This window comes from Prionailurus viverrinus, chromosome D1 (assembly GCF_022837055.1).
Source record: "Prionailurus viverrinus isolate Anna chromosome D1, UM_Priviv_1.0, whole genome shotgun sequence".
Classification (NCBI taxonomy): Eukaryota; Metazoa; Chordata; class Mammalia; order Carnivora; family Felidae; genus Prionailurus; species Prionailurus viverrinus.
In genome coordinates, this window is record NC_062570.1 from 80,043,043 (window position 1) to 80,067,109 (window position 24,067).

The 24,067-nt window shown below is 35.4% G+C and overlaps 1 protein-coding gene across 1 annotated transcript in view; it reads left to right on the top strand.

The window, feature by feature from the left end:
- Nucleotides 1-24,067, top strand: part of LUZP2 (leucine zipper protein 2) — a 509,386-nt gene that overhangs the window by 239,286 nt on the left and 246,033 nt on the right. The window contains exons 4-5 of the mRNA XM_047876647.1: nucleotides 2,695-2,776; nucleotides 8,493-8,555. Of these exons, the coding sequence (XP_047732603.1) occupies nucleotides 2,695-2,776; nucleotides 8,493-8,555 (145 nt within the window). The remainder of the gene's footprint in view (nucleotides 1-2,694; nucleotides 2,777-8,492; nucleotides 8,556-24,067) is intronic.

Consider the following 24,067-nt stretch of genomic DNA (forward strand, 5'->3'; position numbering starts at 1 on the left):
GTCCTCTCTCATAGGAGTGTAACTTTCCAAGGCTGTGAGGCAGAGACTTGGGGCTCGCTAAAGCACAGGAGCAGTGGGAATGTGTAGAGATAAGTCTGGAAGGTGAAAGAGGAGATGGAGATATTCAGAAGGTTCAAAAGATCAACTTTACCGTTCTGTCTGATAGCTTTCTTTGATGTGAGAAAATGTGTAGAGCCCTCTACCTTCTCCAGTGTTTGTTAACAGCAGAAAGTGCTTTAACCTTTTAATTTTGTTTTACTCCCTACATTGCCTATAGATGTCAGTATGTGGGAATTTTTGAATATACATAGATACTCATTTTTATTTTTATAAAATATATTTTATAATTTTAAATTTTTTTTTCAACGTTTATTTATTTTTGGGACAGAGAGAGACAGAGCATGAACAGGGGAGGGGCAGAGAGAGAGGGAGACAAGAATCGAAACAGGCTCCAGGCTCTGAGCCATCAGCCCAGAGCCCCACGCGGGGCTCGAACTCACGGAGTGCGAGATCGTGACCTGGCTGAAATTGGACGCTTAACCGACTGCGCCACCCAGGCGCCCCTAAAATATATTTTATAATTTTAAAATGTATGTATCATTTAAAATTCAAAGATATTTTTAATTTTTAAATATTTAAAAAATGATAAAAAGTTAAATGATAAAAAATACTTATTTTTTAAATATTTAAAAATTGATTAAAAATGATAAAAAATGTAAAAACTTTTTAAATTTAAAAATGATAAAAATATAATTAATCATTGTAAAATTTTAGTATAATTTTTTTAACAGTTGGAAATATAATAGTTTGTATTTTCATTCAGTGCTTATTAATGATCTGAGTGTTAGGGATAGCATGTAGACCCTTTCTGCCCTCGTTCTTCCCTCCATCCCTGTCTCCCTCCCTCCCTCCCTTTGTTCTTTCCCTCTTCTTTTTCTGTCTCCACAGAGGTAGTGTAATGACTCCAGGGTTTGAACACATAGGTTCTAGAACACAATTTCACTACCTTTCTCCGTATCAGTTTTCTGCCTGTAGTATTATGTCATAGTTTGATGTGAACCTTCTAAGAGTGAGTGCCTGATGCATTGGAAGCCCACAATATATATAGATATTTCTATTCTATTCTATTATGCCACAAATGGTCTTTGTGGAAGATAGTAGAAACAATAACGGAAGCCCCAATTTTAAATGTTCATATATGAAACAATCCTGATCAATGCTACCTGTTAGAGGAAGGAATGGGAGCTGAGACTTAAATCCACTCTAAGCACCAGCATGTTACAAGCTTCTCCCAGGCGAACAGTAATTGTCTAAGAACCAACGTGACCATAACTATTTTACAACATGTTTCAGTTATATCGTACTTTGACAAGCGAAGTCCAGATTGATTTTAAAAATCCTATGGACTCTCATTGATATTCCTGAAATTGAGACTTGGACCTAAGAGTTTCTAAAGTAAGAAATCTAGGAACGATATTAAATCCCATTAGATGAAAGAACGGTCCACAGGTGTGCAAGATGAGATGGTCAAAGAATGAGCTTAGGGACCCAGAGTACTGCTGGAGGTTATGACCGAGATCTCATATTTATTAAATGATTATTTTCTAGGGTTTGTGCTAAGCATTGTGCCTACATTGTGTCATCTAAACGTCACTACAAACCCATGAGGTAGCTCTATTAGTGTTCCCATTTTATAGATGAAGAAAATGGGTCTAAGACGGTACAGTCTTATCTCTAGTCTCTGTAGTGTGGTTACACGCAAAGGTTGCGGGGGGGTGGGTAGTCTTTTGCCATGAGAATGGGAATTTTAAATTAGTTTGAGTCCTGCTGGTAAGGCTGGGAAAGGTTTCTGTTTGGCTGTTGCTATTGCTTTGAAGGAGTTTATTCCTGTAACCAGAATAAAATGCACACACACACACACACACACACACACTCACTAACCTTTATCTGCTATCAGAATTTTTTGAAGTGGTAGCTTAGGTAATAAAATGAAGGCACAGAAAGATAGTATGATTTGCCATATGACTAAATCTTAAACCCTTGAGAGGAATGCGTAATTATGGAAATGTTTATATTTTTAACAAGTGAGGCAACATCCATGCGTAGTAGTGAGCTTGAGACAAATGTGTAATACATGCAAGACATGTATTTCTTTTATTATCCCCAATAAATGAGGCAAGTCCGAAATAAGTCTCTTTTCTCTTTGTTTTTATAAAAAGTCCCAGGCCTTATAAAGCATGTCTAAAGTACACTGTCTTAGAATTAATCAATTAGAAGCATCCACAGGGAGTTGTAATTTTATCCTATCTGCAAGTCTGTGGCAACTTTTTTTTTTTTCTAACCAGCATGTTCATACCCTGGCATGCTGTCACTAAAATTAGCTTTTCAACTCTAATTATTATATTGATTTGATTTAACACATTATGCAGCTCACAGATGATTCACTCAGTGGGATTTTTATAAGACACAATAGCAAGGCGATTTTCTTTAAATACAGCTTGCTTTTAGCACTTCTATGGGAGAGAAAACTTTATTACTAGAATCCTTAGGTACATCCTGTATGCTTAATTATGTCTCTATATACAGTTCTAGTTATCAGTTTCCTAAATGTATGTAGACACCAAAACCTCCTTTCATAATGTACATAGGAAATAATAGAATTGTGTTTCTCTTTTGCTCTCTGTTTTCTGCTAGAGAACAAATGAAGTCTCTCCAGGAGGTCCTGCAAAATCAACTTAAAGAGACATCTGAGAAAGCAGAAAAACAACAAGCTACTGTAAGTATGTTTCTTCTTTGTGTCCTTTGCTTTGGTGCTAGGAGATTTTTTTTTTCTTCCCCAAATCACCATGGAACGAACACTCCTGTAAAAAATAACAATATAATAAGGAAAATTCAGTCACCAAAATCATAAAAATACTTGGTCAGCATTCATTTCAAGGGAAGAGTTTTGTTGTATTTGATTGTTAGGGGTCTTCTAAATCCCAACCCTCATTTATGAATGAAAACAGAGGTCAAGAGTAGGACAAAAGTGCTGGTGTCTGCCCCATACCAATGGCTCCTGACTTGTGGCCTACAACTGACCTTGAGCTGAGTTAAGCTGTATAGATCCCTACCTCTCATCCACTTAGCAGGAATCTCTCAGGGGCGGAGCCATATTCTTCTTGTTGAATCAACTCCACAGGTGATTCTGACACGCCCCTAGGCTTGAGAATCAAAGTTCTCTCCAGATATTCTCACTGGATTTCTACTGTATTCTCCAGAACCACCTTATGTACCATTTATGGTTAATGAGCCTTTTATCTTGCTTCTAGGACCCGAGTCTATTTTAAAATATAGTATATTAATGGAAAGTTTAAGGTGCAGTTAGGCCAACAGATCAGGAAATGACTACCATTGAGAGGATAGTTTATTTCTCACAATTCCCAAGACGGATGACATGCCATGGGACTGGTGACCACCCATGGAAGTACTTGGGTAGGTCATGAGGCAGAGGGAACTGTGGGCAAGAGTCTTTATTGTGGGTTCTGTGGGAAGGAATGGGTGAGAAGGTGTAAGCAGCACTAGGAGGAGTCAGTGTGAATGACTTCAGCAGGCTCTGGGATGTAAGGAATGCTTACCTGTACCTGCCCCTGGGGTGATCAGGGCAGGTGTATAGTGAGTGGGCTGGCCTGTGAGAGCATGCCAATACAAAGGGGTGGCTCGGGCTATGGGCTCTGTGTTGGTTACTTTGTTTTTGAAAAGCATGTCACCAGGAGGAATTGTTCTGTGCTGGCAATTGAATAACTAATATGCTTTAACCCAGAGTCAGGAAAGAGATGACCACAATCTTGACAAATATGGGATTGAGATACACGTATTAAAACAACGATTATTTTATTAATGTGCATCTGATGGGATTTAGAAGACAGATTTCATAGTACCTCTTCCAAATTGTGGTCATCTCAGAAAGAATGCTTTGTGCTTATTCTCCCTCTTTGAAAATTCTAAGTTGACTAAGAATTAAACTAGTTTGTATTTTTAAGCATTGTGGGGGGGGTGTGAATAATATTTATTTTCTCTGTTAGACTGTTGGTGTAATTGAAGGCTGGATGATAAGGAGAGATAAAGATAATTGTTCACTCTCAAATACAGGGGAACAACTGGATTTGCTTCTGCAAACATTGTGCTATTTTAGATTTAAGAGCTGATAATCTTATGTGCTACCCTTGATTAGATATCTAGTAACTATGCCTTTTTCCATAAAAATAGCAGGTTGTATGTTTTATGCAAAAGATGTTTCAAATATACCATTTGATAAGTCCATAATAAAATCTCATGAAACTTAAAGAATAAGCTTAAATCACAAAAATATGAAAGAAGATAAATTTATGAAAAATTAAACTGAAGAAACAGTAGAGCTGTCATGATCTAATGCTATTTGAAAGTACTTTTTAAGAATATTTTTTATTATCCCTGAGTAAATAATGGAATAGCTTATCTTTCAAACTATGTTCCTCCTAAAAGTCCTAATAGACAGCAAGGAAGAATAAGCTCTCATTCTCTGTAACCAGAGTAATTAAATATATTAATGCTCATTGGATGCATTTCACTACTCTTGTTAATTTTTATGGCTTAACTTGCCCTAAGTGAGACATAATTAGTTTAAAGGCAAAAATTAGCTTCTAGCTTTGACTCTCATTAAGAATAAAGAATTGCTATGTTCTTATATTCTTTGTTCAAAGTAAATAAATGATATTTTCTGTTTCTGAGAATTAAATTCATAGCTATCTCTTGAGAATGCTTATTTTTTCCAGGGATGTTAAAACCTGCTGGGATTCGAGATCAATGGTTTCAAAATGCTAATACTTTTTGAATATTCTGAATATATTTTAGCTCTTGAATATTGAACACTGACTTCTCAAGATTCTCTGTCCTTGTTTCACATTTAAATAATTATATTCTTTATTAATAAAACTAACTTTAATTAAGAGTATAATGAAAACTGGGGCACTGGGCTGGCTCAGTCGGTAGAGCATAAGACTCTTGATCTCAGGGTCTGGAGTTTGAGCCCCACAGTGGGCATAGAGTTTACTTAAAACAAAACAAAACAAAGCAAAACAAAGCAAAACAAAACCTGGTCTAGCTACTTCTTAAGGTTGTTTTGAAATAATGTGTGAGAAAATGCCATGTCATGTGTTTGCATGTAAAAATAAGATAATTATTTTTTTAAGTTGTTAATTATAGAAAACATATTGAATAATATCAAAATGTGAGGATTTGGGAAAAATTGAGGTCCATGAAGGAATAGGTTATTAATATAAACAAGATGGCTTAATTTTTAGATTTTTATTTTATCTTATTTTTAGTAGGCTTCATGCCCAACATGGGCCTTGAACTCAGGACCCCAAGATCAAGAGTCTGTGCTCTACTGACTGAGCCAGTGAGGTGCCCAATATAAGTAAGAGTGCTTTTTGTAGTTCATGACTTAAAGACAAATCTGTAATATATCAGATTTTTCTAGTGCTTATAAAGTGTTTAGGCTCTAAAGTAAGCTCTAACAGTTGGCTTTTTTTTTTTTTTTTGTAATGGGAGTGCTCACTTAAGCTTTGATTGCAGAGGCATCCATTTCAAAGATGGCTATCTGAAATAAACACAGAGGTGCCAGCCACATCACTAGGTAAAGAGCAAGGCCAGGCCCTCCCCCTCCCAGACTTAAAGCTCCTAAAAACCCCCAGCTTCCTTTGTTTTGAAGATCTTGGTTGATTTCAGTAATTGACCTTTGGGGCTGCTTGTTTGTTCTGTTCCATTGTTTTAAATTTCCATTCTTATGTTTTAAATTCACCTACCCTCCACCCCTTTAAAAAGCATAACCTCCGGCCTGTGCTCTCCCTGGCTCTTTCTACCTAAGGCTTCACTGTGTGGCCCAGGTGTAACTTGTAATTTCCAGAACTTGTAAGCAATACCTTTATTTTTTTTGTTTTTAAAATTTTCAGTTTCCTGATGCTATTGATGAGGGTGTCTTGCAGTCATACTAAGAACCACAAAGGCCGGTCCAGCCACAAGATTGGTTACCAATAGGCTGAGACAGTATGAAGCAGTAAAAATTGGTGCAAAAGCTGTTTATTGGGGCATACACTATTGCTCTGCGTACATATCTTTCATTTTTTAATTTTTTTTAACATTTATTTATTTTTGAGAGCCAGAGAGAGACAGCATGAGCAGGGGAGATGCAGAGAATCTGAAGAATTCAGATTCTGAATCTGAGGCAGGCTCCAGGCTCTGAGCTGTCAGCACAGAGCCAGAGATGAGGCTTTGATCTCATTGACCACAGGATCATGATCTGAGCTGAAGTCAGACACTTAACCAACTGAGCCACCCAGGCGCCCCTGCATTCATATCTAATTTTGAATGGCATTAAGTCCTCCATTGATTCCTTTGTTTTACCAACCAAATCAAATTACCTTCTTAAAGGGACAAAGAGTGTGACTCATGTATTCAGGTTGCTGTCAGTATCTTCATAGTTCAGATTTGCCCTGAAAATTATTACGACCAAGATAACGATCATGGTAGTTCTCAAGCTTCTGCTTGTTTTATATGCAGTTTGACCATTCAAAATTGGTTTAGATCTCTATTACCATTTGAAGGAATGGTACAAGAACCCCTACACAAGCCAGAAGAGAGTGTTAACATCTGTTGTATGGGTTTACACAACAGACAAAAGCAAAATATACAAAAACATGAACAAAACAAATACACATCAACTTCAGGGTAGTGGTTACTTCTGGAGACAGGGAAGGAAGAAAAATTAGGTAGGACTTTAATAGTAGGTGTTGTTATGCCCAGAATTCGTGATCCCCAAAGACCACTAGGGAGCCGAGTCCCATGAAAAAGCAAAAGAGCCTTTATTTGAGCTAGCTCGAGCTCAATCCCCTACCTGCACCGAGGCAGCGGTGAGATACCAGGGAGAGAGCGAGTTTCAAAAGCACAAAGGTTTTATAGGGGTCTAGGGGCAGCCGATTGGCTGGGGAAGGGTCGTGGCCTCGGCCGATTGGCTGGGGAAGGGTCAGAGTCCTGTTACGCAGGTCGCTGGGCGTGTTTTGATCAGGAAGTTTGAATGGGTGAGCGGGAGGTTACTCAAGGGGAGGAGGCGCGGTCTGAGGTTTCTGCGATTTTCCAGGAAAAGGGGTCATGTCGGGGACATAGTCACTCAAGGTGGAGGACACAGAACAAGATGGAGTCGGCCGGCGTAGGCCTGCCCTTTCAGGTGTAATATTTTTTTTTACATGATTTGAAGGAAGTTTAACTAAATATTTACATTTGTTTATTCTTAAGGTTGGGCCCAGAGACATTTTACATACGACTTCTTGATCTTTTGTTTATGTCTGAAATGTGTCAGAACTGTTTTTTTTTTCTTTTTTAAATCTGTATATATAGTGAAAATTCATTTTACTCCTAAACTTGATTTCTACTGATTCAGTCTATCTCTGTAGATAATGCACATTACCAGTCTCTTTTGTATTATTTCAGGGATCCTCTAAGACTATGTTGTCCCACTATGTACATAAGACTGCTGAGCATTATAAAATGGCTGGTCCAAATTGAGATATGCTGTTAGTGTAAACCATACAGTGCATTTTAAAGATGTACTACAAACTCTAATGTCAATTATATCATTAATCCATGACATGTCAAAATGATGTCTTGAATATATTGAATTAAATAAAATATAGTAGTGAAATTAATTTTATCTGTTTCCTGTTGCTTCTTTTAAAAATGTGACTACGAGGAAATAAAAAATTGGAGAAATTAAATATTTCATCCACTATCATAAATTTACTTTTTATCATAGTGAATGCTCAACGGCTATAAAGTCTCAAATTTTAAAACTATGCTATACTGACTTTGTTTTCAAAATACTCAGGCAGATATGCTCAGGGAGAAAAGGTGCTATGTTTATGCAAACATGGCTTGGACAACTGACCTAAGATCACATATCCCAACAATATCACATTCGGAAGGAAACATCATGGTTTCTTTGATGTAGTATTATAACATTCTGTGTTTTTGAGATCAGAAATATCACCATGCAATTGCTTTCTAACCTGCCACTGATGAAAATTACCTGGAGAGTGTTTTATGAGTGGAGATTTCTAGGCGCAACCCTAGAATCTGGCTTTTTGTTGTTTGTTTTGTTTTGTTTTTTTAAAGGACCACATTTTTTTTTATTCAGGTTTAAATAGTTAGAGAACCACAGTTATAATATGCACAGTTTCTTAATTAAAAATAATGAATCTTTTACTACATGAGAAAAGGCTTTTTTATGATCAATGGATATATGTATGAATTGGGCAATGAAAGCTTGGTTAATGAAAATTTTAATCCTTTGTTCTTTTTCAGTATTTCTTTATAAAGAAATAATCATTGTATTATGCTTCAAAAATCATGAAAATAAATTGACAAATCCATAGAAATGAGTTTGAAATGTTCTTACATAATATTTTATTCCTTTTCAGATTAATTTTTTAAAGACTGAAATGGAAAGAAAGAGCAAAATGATCCGAGATCTCCAGAATGAGGTAAGATATATTTCAGGCAAATTCTATAAATCAAAAAAAAAAAAAAAAAAAAAAAAGACAAACCCACATATAGTTTCACCACAAGTTTTGGAGTATTGATCACATGCAAATTTGACCTTATAGTAATGCCCCTGATTTCGAATCCGAGAGACCACCAAGGAGCCGATACGGATGCAAACGCACGAGGGTTTATTTGCAAGCTTGAGCTTGGGCCCAGGTATACCCGACACAGCGGAGCAGGGACTTGGATCCCTAGGTTAAGAGGCGTAGCAGTTTTATAGGGGCCAATGGCCAATGAGATTGTAACACACACAGAAAGTTGCATAGTCATGTCAGTCCACACGCAGGTGGCCAATTGAATTACAATTTACCCTATAATAACTGTTTGAACTAGCCTATCACTCTGGTCAGAATTGGCGCACAAGTTTGGCAGGCAAAAGGCGGGTTTTACATTCTTTCGTGGTTAGGGGTTCCGCATGCCTATATGAGCCGGTTTCCAGTAAGGGTGTGCTCAGCAGCTTGTCTAGGGTGGGGGAGTGTCTTAAGCAATAAGTAGGTCATGTGGGGGTTATATATGAGATGGTGGGTGTAGCACAAAATGGAATTAGTCTTGCTCTGCTTGTCCAGGGGTAGGGGATTTTTGTTAAATTCCTTGGGTCCCACACTTATGTGTGAATGGAAAGGAATTGTAAGGTTAAGAATTTCAAAGAGTAGATAATCCCTACTTCTATCTGTATTTGATAATGTTATTAGTTCATGCCTCCCTATTTCATTTTCCTTCTAATTATATTTTGCTTGGACTACTATTACAAATTAATTTTCATTTCATAAATTTATCTATCTACCAAATGACATCAGAGGGGGTGAAGAAGAAGACTAGCTAGAAATTGACTTCCTGCAAGGAAGAGTTAATCTAGAATGAAAAATTTATTTAGGATAATCTTCAAGTAACATAAAGTTTAACAGAAATAGGCTGGAACAGCTTTCGCTATAGCCTTCAAGTATAAGGACCCTATAAAATACTGTATTTTTTTTTCTTCTGATTCTCTGTCTTGTTATACAACCACTTTATTTTCTACAGTTTCTCCATCACATTTCTATTTCTACCTTTTCATTTCCATTTTCTTGAATACAGTTAGTTAATTAGGACTCTTAAACCATGACTAATTAATAATACATTTTCCTTGATCAGTCTCACTAATTATGGTTTAGTTTAAATCCCAAAATAATCACTCTAGATTTTCCTAATCTCTATTTTTTTAATTCCCTTGTTCATTCATTCATCTATTCCTTCCTTTTTTTTTTTGAGACATTTGAACAATAGATGAGATACATTATTCACATTATTCCTAAATGGTTTCCATCTTGATATCAAGTTTAAAAAATAGACTTTACAAATGTTTTGGTATCAAGCATTTATCATCAGTGCTCTGATTATGACATTAAAATGGCTTAACAGGTGTGTGAAAAATGTACAGAAGAAAGGAAAGCAAGACAGATTTTAAATGGCTTTCTGATGATTCTATTGTATTTTCATTTCTTTCTAATGAGTTTTACTTCTGAGTGTTCTTAAGAAACTTAAGATGGAAGGGACTTGATAATGGTTTCCCTGAGGGCTAAATCTCGATTTCCTATTTATAGTGGAAAATATCAGTAGACCAGAGTTACCCCGGAATGCTGAGTGTACTGGATAATATCTTGTTCACTGGAACTCAGTGAGAGGGTCATATTAGTCCAGTCAAACACTTCCGGGATTATTTAAGGAAAGGGGAATGTTTAAAACAACATTAAAGTCAATATTAAAATAGGAAATAAAGAACATTTGCCTGTGCATGCACAAATACACATATGAACAACATGAACACAGTTGTATGATAATGGAAGGATTATAGGTTAATTTAGATCACTAAGCTTCATCAGTTAATTTTAAATCTTAGATAATTTTTTTAAGTCTAGACTATAAGAAGAAATCAGTTTTAAAATCAATCTATAAATTATTCATAACAAATATATATAAAGAATGAATGAAATATTTTTTTTTCTGGAGGATACCTTTATAGTATGATGTTAATTTTCTAAATGTATAGGCTAGAATAATTCTAAAACAAATACAACTTCACAGGAGTAATATCTACTAAATATAAGCTTTGAAATGAAATTTACTACTCACTTTTCATCAGATTGAAAATCTGCAAGATGATAACTGATAAGTAGAGACAGTTTTTGACTTCCCTAATGAAACCTAATGGTGAACATATATCATCAATTGAAATTTTTAAATTTGACTCCTTTCTATTAATTCCTTGAAATTTTAGGCTTATTATTTTGACAAATGATCATTATGTGTAGAGACTAAACAAAATGATTGACCCATATACGGACAGCTGCCTGGAAGATTTTTAGTTGAAAAGCAAGAAAAAAATCAAACAAAAATTAATTAAACAAAATATAAAGAGGTGAGGGAAACAATACAGGTATAAAGACATTTCTGGAAGAAGCTTGAAGTCCCCAGAGAACTTCTTAGTGAGGGTTTTGGGGAAGTTTCAGTAGAATAAGGGACTTTTGAAAATTATTAAAGAATGATCAACATTTTTTTTCCCATTATGTGAAGGCAACTATTAAAAGACATTTATACATTACCACCTAGGGATTTGGGTTTTAAGACTTAATATATCCCTTGGAGGAGGAAAAATACTCAGATTTTAGAAAAAGCAAATGCTGTGTGAGGCAGAAAGTTTTAAGTTATGACCTGCTTTTCTGCTTATGTTCTCTTGCATGGGACATTCAAGTCACATCTATTCCCCCAGTGTATTTCTTTGTATGAAATTACCACAGTAGGAATTAATAAATGGTGGAAACTCCTTTTGAGATTCTTCATATATGTAAAATCATACGGTATTTGATTTTCTCTGACTGACTTATTTCAGTTAGCGTAATATACTCTAGGTCCACCTATGGTAAGGTCTCATTCCTTTTTATAGCTGAGTAGCATTCCATTGTATATGCATACACATCTTCTTTATCCATTCATCTATGGGTGTACAGTTAGGTTGCTTCCATACATTGGCTATTGTAATAATGCTACAATAGACATATGTCGTAGACATGAGTGCATATATCTTTTTAAGTTAGTAGTTTTGTTTTCTTTGAGTAAGTACCAAGTACTGTAATTATTGGATCCTATGGTAATTCTATTTTTGGCACTTCCATACTGTTTTCTTCAGTGATTGTAGCAATTTACATCCCCACCAAAAGTACATGAAGATTCTCTTTTCTCCACATCCTCACCAACACTTGTTATTTCTTGTCTTTTCAATACCAGCCAGCCTAACAGGTGTGAGGTGATATCTCATTGTGGTTGTGATTTGCATTTTTCTGATGATTAGTGATGTTGAGCATTTTTTAGGTATCTGTTGGCCAGCTCTATGGAGAAATGCATATTTAGGTGCCCTGCTAATTTTTTTAACCATATTTTTTTTTTTGGTTTTAAAATGTCTTAGTTCTTTGTATATTTTGGATATTAATCCCTCATTGGATATATAATTTGCAAATATCTTCTCCCATTCAGTAGGTTGCATTTTTGTTTTCTTGATGGTTTCCTTTGCTGTTCAAAAGCTTTTTTTTTTTAATTTGATGTAGTCCTAATAGTTTATTTTTGCTTTTGTTTCCCTTGCCTGAGAAGACATATCCATAAACATCTTGCTAAGGGTGATATCAAAGAAATTACTGCCCAATTTGTGTTTGTTTGTTTTCAGATTTTTATTGTTTTAGGTATCACATTTAGGTCTTTAATTCATTTTAAGCTTATTTTTCTGTATGGTGTAAGAGAGTTGTCCAGTTTTTTTTTCTCTTTTCTTTTCTTTTCTTTCTTTTTTTTCCCCCCACATGTGGCTGTCTAGTTTCCCCAACACTATCTTTTGAAAAGACTGTCTTTTCCCCATTGTATATTCTTGACTCCTTTGTCATAGATTAATTAACCATAGAGGCTTTATTTCTGGGCCCTCTATTCTGTTTCATGGATTTATGTGTCTATTTTCGTGTTGGTAATATACTGTTTTGATTACTATAGCCTTGTACTATATCTTGAAATTTGGGACTGTAATACTTCTAGTTCTGTTCTTCTTTCTCAAGATTGTTTTGGCTATTCAGGGTTTTTTTGTGGTTCCATACAAATTTTAGGTTATTTTTTCTAGCTCTGTGAAAAAAGCTATTCCTATTTTGATAGGGATTGTATTAAATCTGTAGATTGTTTTGAGTATTATGGTATTTTTAACAATATTAATTTTTTTTCAATCCATGAGCATGGTATATCTTTCCATTTGTTTTGTAATCTTCAATTTCTTTCATCAGTATCTTATAGTTTTCTTAATATATTAAGTTAAAAACTTAATATGGTTTTCTTAATGTAGGTCTATTACCTCCTTGGTTAAATTAATCCTAGACAATTTATTCTTCTTGGTGTAATTGTGAATGGGATATTTTTCTTGATTTCTCTTTCTTCTGCTTCATTATTAGTGTGTGGAAATACAACAAACTTCAATACATTGATTTTATATCCTGCAACCTTACTGAATTCATTTATCAGTTCTAGGGAGTTTTTAGGTATAATCATTAGGATTTTCTACATATTATCATATCATCTGGAAATATGACAGTTTGACTTTTTTCTTACCAGTTTGGATGCATTTTATTTATTTTTCTTGACTGATTGTTGCAGCTAAGACTTCAGGTTCTATGTTGAATAAAGTGGTGATAGTAGACCTCATTGTCTTACCCCTGATATAGCAGAAGAACTCTTAGTTTTTCACCTTTGAGTATATATAATATTACCTGTGGATTTTTCATATATGGCCTTTATTATATTGGGTTTTTTTTCCCCACTAAGCCTTCTTTGTTGGTTTTTATCGTAAACGGATGTTGCACTTTGTCAAATGCTTTTTCTGCACCTATTGAGATGGTCATATGGTTTTTATCCCTACTTTAAATTTTTTTAATGTTTATTTATTTTGAGAGAGAGAGAGAGAGAGAGAGAAACAGATCATGAGCAGGGGAGGAGCAGAGAGAGAGGGAGACACAGAATCTGAAGCAGGCTCCAGGCTGTGAGCTGTCAGTACAGAGCCGGATGTGGGGCTCAAACCCATGAACTGTGAGATCATGACCTGAGACGAAGTTGGATGCTTAACTGACTGAGCCACGAAGGGACCCCTGTTCTTCCTCTTGTTAATGTGATATATTACATTGACTTATTTGTGAATATTGAACTGCTCTTGCATCCATGGAACAAATTCCACTTTATTGAATGATCTTTTTAATGTATTTTTGAATTATTTTTGCTAATATTTTGTTGAGAATTTTTGCATCTGTTCATCAGCAACATTGTCTTATAGTTTTGTTTTTTGTAGTGTCTTTGTCTGATTTTGGTATCAGGGTAATGCTGGCTTCAGAGAATGAATTTGGAAGTTTTCCTTCCTCTATATTTTGGAATAGTTTAAGAAGAATAGGTATTAACTCTAAAAAATAAATGTTTGGTAGAATTCACCTGTGAAGCATCTGGCCCTGGACTTTTGTTTGTTGGCAGTTTTTAGATTATCTGGTTTTGATGTCTCTTATGCAGTCAATTTTTCTGCATGCAATCACTGATTTTTCATTTTGTATTTGGTTATTTTTATATGATTAGAGCAGATATGAAAATTTGCACCAGGAGTGCCTGGGTAGCTCAGTTAAGTGTTTGACTTTGGCTCAGGTCATGATCTCTCAGTTTGTGAGTTTGAGCCCCGCATCAGTCTCTGTGCTGATAGCTCAGAGCCTGTAGCCTGCTTGGGATTCTGTGTCCTCCTCTCTCTCTGCACCTTCCCTGCTCATGCTTTGTTTCTCTCTGTGTCTCTCAAAAATAACTAAATATTTTAAAAAGATATGTGTGAGAACATTTGAGCCAAAAAATGAAACAAAGGAACAAAAAAGTCAGCCTGCCTTCTCTGACTTCCATATATATGATAAGTGCATTATCATGTGATAGAGATAATCTCATGGACTCCAAAGCTTAGAAGCCTCTTTGACTTTGCACTTTCAAAATATGCTGTCTTCACTATTCTTTCCAATGTTTTTTTTTTAAATTACTCATTTTACCCCCTAGGATAAAGTAAGTTTATCTATAATGGTCCTAGATATAAGAAAGTCTCAAAGAATGAGTAGGATCATATGTAGATATTGAAATATTGGACAAATTAGACATTATGGTATGCGTCTTTGATTAATTGAAACCCCTTAATGGAATGTGTGAGTCTGATTATCTCCAGGACTTTTTAAAGGAATATATAGTTGGTAATATTTGATTTAGATTGGTATCAAAACATAGTCTGAATCTAATTAGTAGATGGGAGATAAAAGGGAAAGGAGGGGAGAGGAAAAATAAAGGAAGGAGAGAAGTAGGGAGAAAGATGCCCCTCCCCTCAACCCCCAGCACTGTTTTTTATGGTGGTTTGTTTTAAGACCGATTCTTATGATTATTTTCCTGAGACTCATTCAGGACGGTTCAAGGTAAGGATGAAATAAGTAATCAAACTAAAAATAATAATAACGAAATTCAAGAACCATAGAAGTGGGCCACACTCTGCCCAGGGATGGAGATCAGAAATTTGTCAAATCTACCTTTTTTCAGTGGCAGGCTTTCCCTCTCACTATTTTTCATGGCTCCATTTTTTTTTTCTTTCTAGTTTCTCAATTCTTTTGCTCATCTATTTATTGCATGGCTCGTAAAGTTTAACCTGACTCCGAATTACTAATATGACTCCTCTAGCTCCTACTAATAACTGATTTAATCTCTTTTTACATTTGGTTTTATTGCTGTTGTTATAAGTGACTGGGAGAAAATTCTTGCCATAGGTCAAGTCACTGACCAATCTGTAGATTTCCAAAGAATTCCAAATAGCCACGGACATATCCAGGCATAGGAGAAATAGAACATGTGATTTTAGATGCAGTGTGCCAGTTGCTGTTCTCAGCCTTGACAAAAATAATTCTCTGCTAAAACAAAAGGGATTTATTAACTCATACAGAGATCATACAAAATTGTTAGGAGAACTGAATACATAGCTTATAGGCTGAACGTTAGGAACTACCACAGTATACCCCAGAACTGGTTGTATTAAGGCCAGGCTGTCTCTCCCAAGACCAGGAAGCTGCCAGCCAGCTTGATGCTCCCATCCCTGCAGACTCTGGAATCACACAGCCCTATCTATCTCTTGTGCATGAGGCAATGGATAACATCTATACTGTTTTCTCATGTAACAAATTTCTGTCTACATATATATTGCAGGGATCATGTTTGATGAGCAAAGCCCAAGTCATGTCTGCCCTGGAGCTATAATGAATTTTAGAAATGGAGGGAATTGGTTTGTTTTATTTCTAATTTGTTTTCTTTAAGTTTTCTTTAGAGATATGGGTTTAACACTGTGAGTAACTTTCACATTGTCAGAACAGCGTTCTAAAATTTGGTAGCCTGTGTTGTTAACAACCTTTCTTAATAAAGGTTTAGAGTACATGATAACCAGGTTTAGTATATGGCAGACCATCACTAAAGGGTTTTGAGTACTTGAGGTAAGTACCACTGACAAACCGTTCAGTTATACATATGTGTATGTTATGATATCTTGTGTGTATAAATGTCATTTTACCTATCTTTATAATGTTATTTTAATGTTGCTTTTCTCTGGATTATTTCCTCAATTAGATGATTACTTTTTAAAGTTAGAATCCTACCTTCCCTAAAATATTAGACTTAACATTTTTATTGCAATTTTTTTTAATGTTTCTTTATTTTGAGAGAGAGAATGCTAGCAGGGGAGGGTCAGAGAAAGAAAGAGAGAGAGAATCCCAAGTAGGCTCTGTGCTGTCAGTGCAGAGTCTGACATAGGGTTCAAACTCAGGAATCATGAGATTATAACCTGAGCCGAAATCAAGTCAGACGCTTAACAGACTTGAGTCACCTAGGCACCCCTATAATTCACAATTTTTAACACACAAAAAACACAGGGCCAAGACTCTGTGCAATGAAAATAAATTAAGACCACACTTAAGACTGTTCTTAGCACCAGTAGATTAAATGAGTTGAATAAACACTGGACATTATCTCCAAATTTGGAGATTGGAGTTGGGTTCCCTAATTTGCTATTCTCTACAATAGCGATGCTTAGAGATCCTGTAAAATATAAAGATTGATATCAGAGAATCTCTTACCATGCTGAAATTCTAAGATAACAGAAAAAAAGTATAGATACATGTGTGTGTTTCTCAAAGGAAAGGATTTAGATTCTCAGAGGGAGTCCATGACTCAGAAAAAAATAATAAAGGTCAGTAACCACTGATCTAGAGAAATATCTAGTAAGTTTTAAGAAGAAAACCCATTTTGGTTCAACTCTTATGGCTGTAAATCTCTCTAAAACAAATTATTCCATCTTCTTGCCTCAGTAAACACATTCAAGTGAAGATGATGGGTTCTTTCATAATGTGACAGAGTGCTTCAGGGTCATCATTCTGCAAATGGATTCTCATGGCTGCCTGCAGATGAATAGGTGTAAAGTTTGAGTCAAATATATACTGAGTCCAGGACATGCCTGAGATGTTTTCAAATAATTCCATTACAACCTTTCACTTTATTCCTGCTGATTTACCTTGTTTTAAGTGATTAGTTCTGAACAATTGTGGTGACTGGTTATTCTGGCTAGTTTTGTTTGTACCTAGTATGTAAAGTTTAACCATCCCCATTAGGTCCTATGGCTACTGTGACAAAGTACCACAAACTGGCTGGTTTAAAACAATAGAAGGTTACTTTCTTTACAATTCTGAAGGCTAGACGTTCTAAAATCAGTTCTAAAATCAAAGTGCAGCAGGGGCTTGCTCCTTCTGAAGGTTCCAGGAAATAATTCTTCCTTGCCTCTTTCTAGTTTCTTGTGCCTCCAGAGGAAATCCTTCCCATTCTTTGGCCTGTCAAGAATCTCAGCTTCTTGCCTTCATATGACTTTCTCTATGTGTGTTCTCTTTATGTGTTCTCTCTTCTTCTTATACGAATACCAGTTACCAAATTTAGGCCCTACCATAATGTAGTATAACTTGGTTTTAACTTAATTACATGTGCAAAGGCCCTCTTTTCAAATATGGTCACATTCTGAGATTGTAGGTGGATGTGAATTTGATACATTTCAAACCAGTCCACCATTTATAGCATTTTGTATATTTCAGGTAAACAGCCTAGGCATTTTTGTTTTTTTTTATAGCAAGCAAGGAGAGAACATTTTATTAGTTGCAAGTCTTGGGCAATTTTTTAACAGGGAAAGAGCAAACATTTTATTACACAAAAATCTGTCTATGGAAATACTCTAATATTGTTAATTTAGATGCACATCTAAGATTTATTTATATTTTCATTTCTAAGATAAACAGCTTAATTCCTAACATTGTCCCAACTTTGTGCTAGATTCCTGAAGGATATAATAAATAATATTACATTTAAATTATCTTTGTCTATGACAAAGATCTTTGTCTATAGACAAAACAATCTTTGTCTATGAGGAATATAAAGAACAGAATTTAGTAACATTTTTCAGTATAATATATAATGATACATTAATAATTACAAAACCCACACAAAAACATAATAAATATATTGAAATAAGCATTTTACAATAAAATCTTGTAAGGGGGGCAGATAAGGGTAATACTCAGGTCTGGTGGACACCTAATTCATTGAAGAGGTGACTTTTGAAAGAAATAAAAGGACTAGAATATATGGCTATTTTATTCACAACCAAGAAAGAAAACCTAAAAAAAGTTGATATTGCAAACATTCCCTTATAAGTGAAAGGTTATTAACTATTTACTGATTTAAAGAAAACAATTAATTTTGATGATTGTGGCTGAATTTAATTTCAGGCCAGCTTACTTATAAAGCATGTATGTATTTTTAGTGTCTAAATCAATGCTGTAAGTACGTGTTATAAGAGAGCATTGGGGCAGCCAATCTTATAGAGCCAAAGCATAATACACAGAAAAATAAATCTGAAAATGTCCACTGTAAGATACAGCTACATCAGTGAGCTTTCCACTTTGAAGACACATAATTTTTTCTTAGCATTTCAGAAGTAAGCCAGAACTGCTGTTTTATGGGAGATTACTATCTAACTTTTATTTTATTTACTGCTACAATCAATTAATTCTGCCTAATTCTAGTTTATTACATCAGAATATTAGCTATATGCTACATCTAAAATTGTCTGCCGTTTTAGAAATGATTCTCAGTTGAAATGGTGTGACATGTGCCCTCGGAGGCAAGTGGGTCACTGTTTCTCTTTTCCAGAAGGGGAATAGCCAGTGTTCTCTAATGTGCTGCTTCAAGTGAAGGAGAGAGTGTGATTTCTTAATTTCGTGTTTCTTGTAAACATTGTTTATCTTTTTTATGTACCTCAGAATATTCGTTTAGTACATGAGAAAACTGCACATAAGACATTTAGCACATATTTAGCTCTTAACATTGGAAACTTATTATCATTATAATTGCTGTCACTGAGTTCTGAGGTAAAATTAATTCATCAATAAGCAATGCTGTGTACAAATATTTCCTTATGAAATGGTTCTAAACAAACAAAAAATCCCTCCCTATGTCTCCTAAATGAAAACAATAAGGTAAGACATTACTCTACCTCTCTAACTTTTAGACAGTCTCATTCCATCTCTCCAAATGTCTCTCTCCATATGGTAGATGAGAAGACCAAGAACCATTCCATTAACATCCCACCAGTTTAGAAAAAAATAGCCAAACGAGAAAGTTCTTTCAGATTGTACCAGCAAAAAAATCCCAGAGAAGATTCTGAATAATTCTATGGACACTCACCATGGCCAGGGGCATGAACACTTTATTTGTCTATGAATGAGTCACATTTCTGCCCTTTAGTCAGATGGGATTAGCTCTATTACAAACTCATATATGATCTAGCATTTTGTATATTTCAGGTAAACCGCTTAGGCATTTAAAAAAAAAACAGGCAAGAATGGAACATTTTATTAAGTTGGATGCTTAACTGACTGAGCCACTCAGGTGCCCCTGTTTTGTTTTTTAATGTAATGACCTCTGGTTCACAGAATTGGATCAGTCATGATCTGTGGTTCTATGGTTCCTAGAAAATCTCCATCATGTGACACTGATTCTGCAAAGGCCCTTAAAAAATTAATTTATATAAACACGAGTAAAGACTCTGACCAACATGTGAGCAAAATCTTATTAAAGTCCCTTTTAGCACCATCATCCATAGTTTTTACATGAACAAATTAAGGAATAGAGAGGTAAAAGTCCCACAGTCAGTCGTGGAGTTGGGGTTTGAAACCAGACCAACACAAGAGCTAATACTCTCAGCCTTTAACTAGAGTTTAGACTGTGAATTCAAGTTACTAAGTTCAGGGTTTCAACATTTTTGCACTAAGCCTAATTGAAGTTTGAAAAACTCTCTACCTCTTTTCAATGTAGTTTCAACCATCAAGTGAAACACTTCACCTTTTGCTCCTTCTTTTATTTCCCCCTCCTCCCCACTCCTGTGAAAAGTTTATTCACATTGATGTAGCTAACATCATACGTTTCTTTCAACCTCAGGGAAACTTAGACTTAGTGAATCATTAGCGCAGAGAAACTTTTTGTGCTCTGCACTAAAATAAAAATATTAATATTGTTGAAATAGATTGAACCTACCGTATGTGGGCCCTCAAAATGATAGTGGGGTCTTTTCCACCTTATTTCTGAATGTTGCACAAAGCAACACTAGATGGGGCAATTAATGTGCTCCCTCATTCATTGAGACCTATGTTCCAAGAATGTTTCTAGCCCCAGGTGAGAGACACTTCCATTTCCATCATCATTTTCCATTTTCCCTAAAAAATAGATTTCTTAACCTACCATGGTCCATTTTAATAACATAAAACTGTTATCAGGAAATTACGAATGAGTTAGTTCATAGAAACATTTTTATACATTAAGAAACTTCTAAAACTATGCATTATGCCCTATTTAAATTTAGCCATGACTTCTAATCTCTTTCTTACCCAAAACATTTTTTTTAACTAGGTGTCTTCCCCCATGCTTCTGAAACTTCAAGATACATGAGAAGCACCTGGGGATCTTGTAAAAATGCAGATACTGATTAAGAGCAGGATCTGTATTCTGCATTTCTAACAAGTTCCCAAGAGATGCCAATACAGCCAGTGCATGCGCAATACTTTGAATAGAAAGGCACTTAATAAGTGATTTACAAATGCTACTCAGTGTTACTGAGGATCATTTGGGGAGCTTTAATAGAGAGACTCTTGAATAATGTTTAGAGATTCAGTGTCAGTGCTGGTGACCTGAGGCTTGGCCATCTGCATTTCTTCAGTGTAGGTAGAAGGGATTCTGTTTTAGATGAAGAGTTCACAGAAATGTTAGGGGATGTGTTCACTTGGTAACTCAGAAAGGTCAAGAAGGGAAATCTCAAAGATTAAGCATTGGAACACTAAAAGTATATTCTGAGGGCATCTTTAGAGTGGGTGTTCTATAGCTATCTTGGGTCTCAGGTACTCTTATTGGCCAAGAAAGAGCAGGACTGATTAAATGGTTTGCTTTAAGCAAGAGAAAGTTCTGCAACACTAGATTTGGATGTGCTGTTAGAACCGAATGCTAGATAGCCAAAGCAATCAATGGACATGGTGATATTATAGTAAGGATTTAAATAATTTTATAATCACGGGAAATAAGACATCTGCGATGTTAAGAAATAAGATCCAGATTTGGGAACCTGTGCTCAAAAGCATGTATGTCCTCAGTCTCCTGCTGTATGACTGCCTTGTTTTAAAATTTCCTTCCTCCTCCTCATCTTGTATCACCACTATCACAACTATTTAGGAACTTAGTGCCTGTCATATAGTTGATATTCAGTAACCACTTGTTGACTATTGCCAGCTTTTTATACATTTTTACAATAAAAATATCTCACCAAAGAAGGAGTCAAAACTGCCACTGTCATCAGTTCTCCTGTAGCTAGCATTTTACACGTGCAATTGCACTTCTTGGTGGCAAGCAAGCCCTTTTATATACATGATTTCACTTTGCACAGTCTGGAAGTCAAGCAGAACACATTCTGAAATGGAAGAAAGAGATAAGGAAAACTAAATTCTAAAGACTGTCCACATTGCTTAATTTCAGAGAGCTAGAAGACAGTAGAGAAGGAATTAGGCACTCCATTTTCCCTCTCCTTTTACGACGCTTTTCTCCTTCCTAGTGTTCTTCCACTCCCATGACTATCGACTTGGACATAAATGTGAAACTAACCACCTAGATAACTGTCTCTTTTAATCTTTCTGCATATCACATGCAGGCATGCATTGTCTAAGCTCACTATTCTTGCTCCAGCTGTGAGAAAATGAACCTCTTTTTTGTATTCTTCTTCATAAAGCTGTCTCTGTCATGTTGGATGTTAACACCTCTCCTATTCCCTTTGATTTCTTATTTTCTAGATGAGATTACATCCCCTGTAACATAACAGAGAACAGCTATTTTGGGTTTTCAAGGAAATTACACTTACCCTTTTTGTTTTCTAAACAAGTGTAACAAAATTTTATAACTTTTCTTCGTAATCCAAACTTACCTGATATATGAATTTGCTATATTAATTTAAAAAAAAAACTATTTTGATTTTTAAGAGGTAAAAAAAAGGAATTTAAGATTTTCAGTGATCTATTTATATTGTATTTGAAATAAGGTTTTAATATTTTTCAGGTTCGAGGAATAAGTTTTCATATCAAAATGACTGTACTAATAATGCATTTTGAATTATTTTACCATTAAAAAAGAAAAAAAATAGTCCTTTCTTGTGTAGTAAGAGTTGGATATTTGGCCACTGAAAGACAGTTTGCTTAGGAGAAGTTTTATTTCTTAGGCTATATACTGAAACTAGTTTTTGTGGACAATCAAAGTTTCATCCATTTCAGACATTTTTAAGATTTCAGAATACATAATTTATGTATTGTACTCTTTGTGTATATATACTACTTACCCATTGCCTGTCACTCACTGCCTCCCTTGGTCACTGATAAGTAGAATTTAAAATAAGATAGTGTGATGGAAGCAGACGTGTGTCTGCCAATACCCATTCCCCCAGTCCTTCATTTGGTAGTACAACAAGTGAGTTTAGCAGGAAACGTATACCGACAGCTCCGTTAACTAGCCTCTTGGCAACTGTTGCAGTTAGGGCCACGTTACTATGCCCTAGGCAACAGATAAGAATAAAACTGAGTCCATGGTTATATATACAAAGAAAGAGAAAACTGTAGTTGTTTTCTCTTAGATACTTAATTCTTTCTTTTCACTGGGTGGTGTATACCTTTATTCAGTATGACGAAATGATAAGTTCTTGTTCAGTCTGGAAACTCTTTTTATGCCCCAAATTGTCCTTAGGTGTTTCATATCTTATTTGAGAGGAATTTTCCTTTTTTTAATGTTTTTGCTCAAATGAGACAAAGTATTGTCACCATAACTGTATATTTCTCCTTCAACTTTTGTAGAAAACTTTGCTTCATCCCTATACTCTTAGAGCTAGATTATTGCCCCCTTCCCTGTGCTCTGGCACAGTTCAGCATTTCTCATATCTTAAAAGTTATCACACTGCATTGCATTTTTCTATGGCAGGGAGGGGCACATACCTATTGTCTCTTCATCACCAGTTTCTAATGTAGTACATGATACCGGGAAGTTTTTAATGAGCAACTAAAGAATACCTTCCCTGAGTCCTCCTGGAGTACACCTCTATTTTGGAGGAGGAGAGGTGATTATGTTTCTCCTTTCAGAACCAACATTCTGGGGGATGGAATATTAAACCTTTTATTGGTTCTTAAACTATTTGGAATTTTTATTGAAAACTGCTATTGGGGCAGCTTCTAGGCTTTCCTTATGTTGCATTATTAAATACACCCCTAGACATAGAACTGAAGATTATTAATGTATCATTTCAAGTTAAATGTCTTATGAGTCAACAGAACATAGGACAACCCTTATGTAAGCAGACATAGAACTTTGTTTTTTCAGCAATGTCAGAAGCAAGTTTTTTTTAAGACAGTTAAGTTTCCATAATTGGCTATAAAAATCTATCTTTTTTGTATTATACTTTTTTTATGTGTAAGTTTAAAATCCTTATCATTTGAATCATCATTAATATTAAAAACATCTACCAAAACATCTTTTTAAAAATTTTTTTTCAATGTTTTTTATTTATTTTTGGGACAGAGAGAGACAGAGCATGAACGGGGGAGGGGCAGAGAGAGAGGGAGACACAGAATCGGAAACAGGCACCAGGCTCACAGCCATCAGCCCAGAGCCTGACGTGGGGCTCGAACTCACAGACCGCGAGATCGTGACCTGGCTGAAGTCGGACGCTTAACCGACTGCGCCACCCAGGTGCCCCCAAACATCTTACTTTTTAATTAAGGGTCTAAAGATTTCC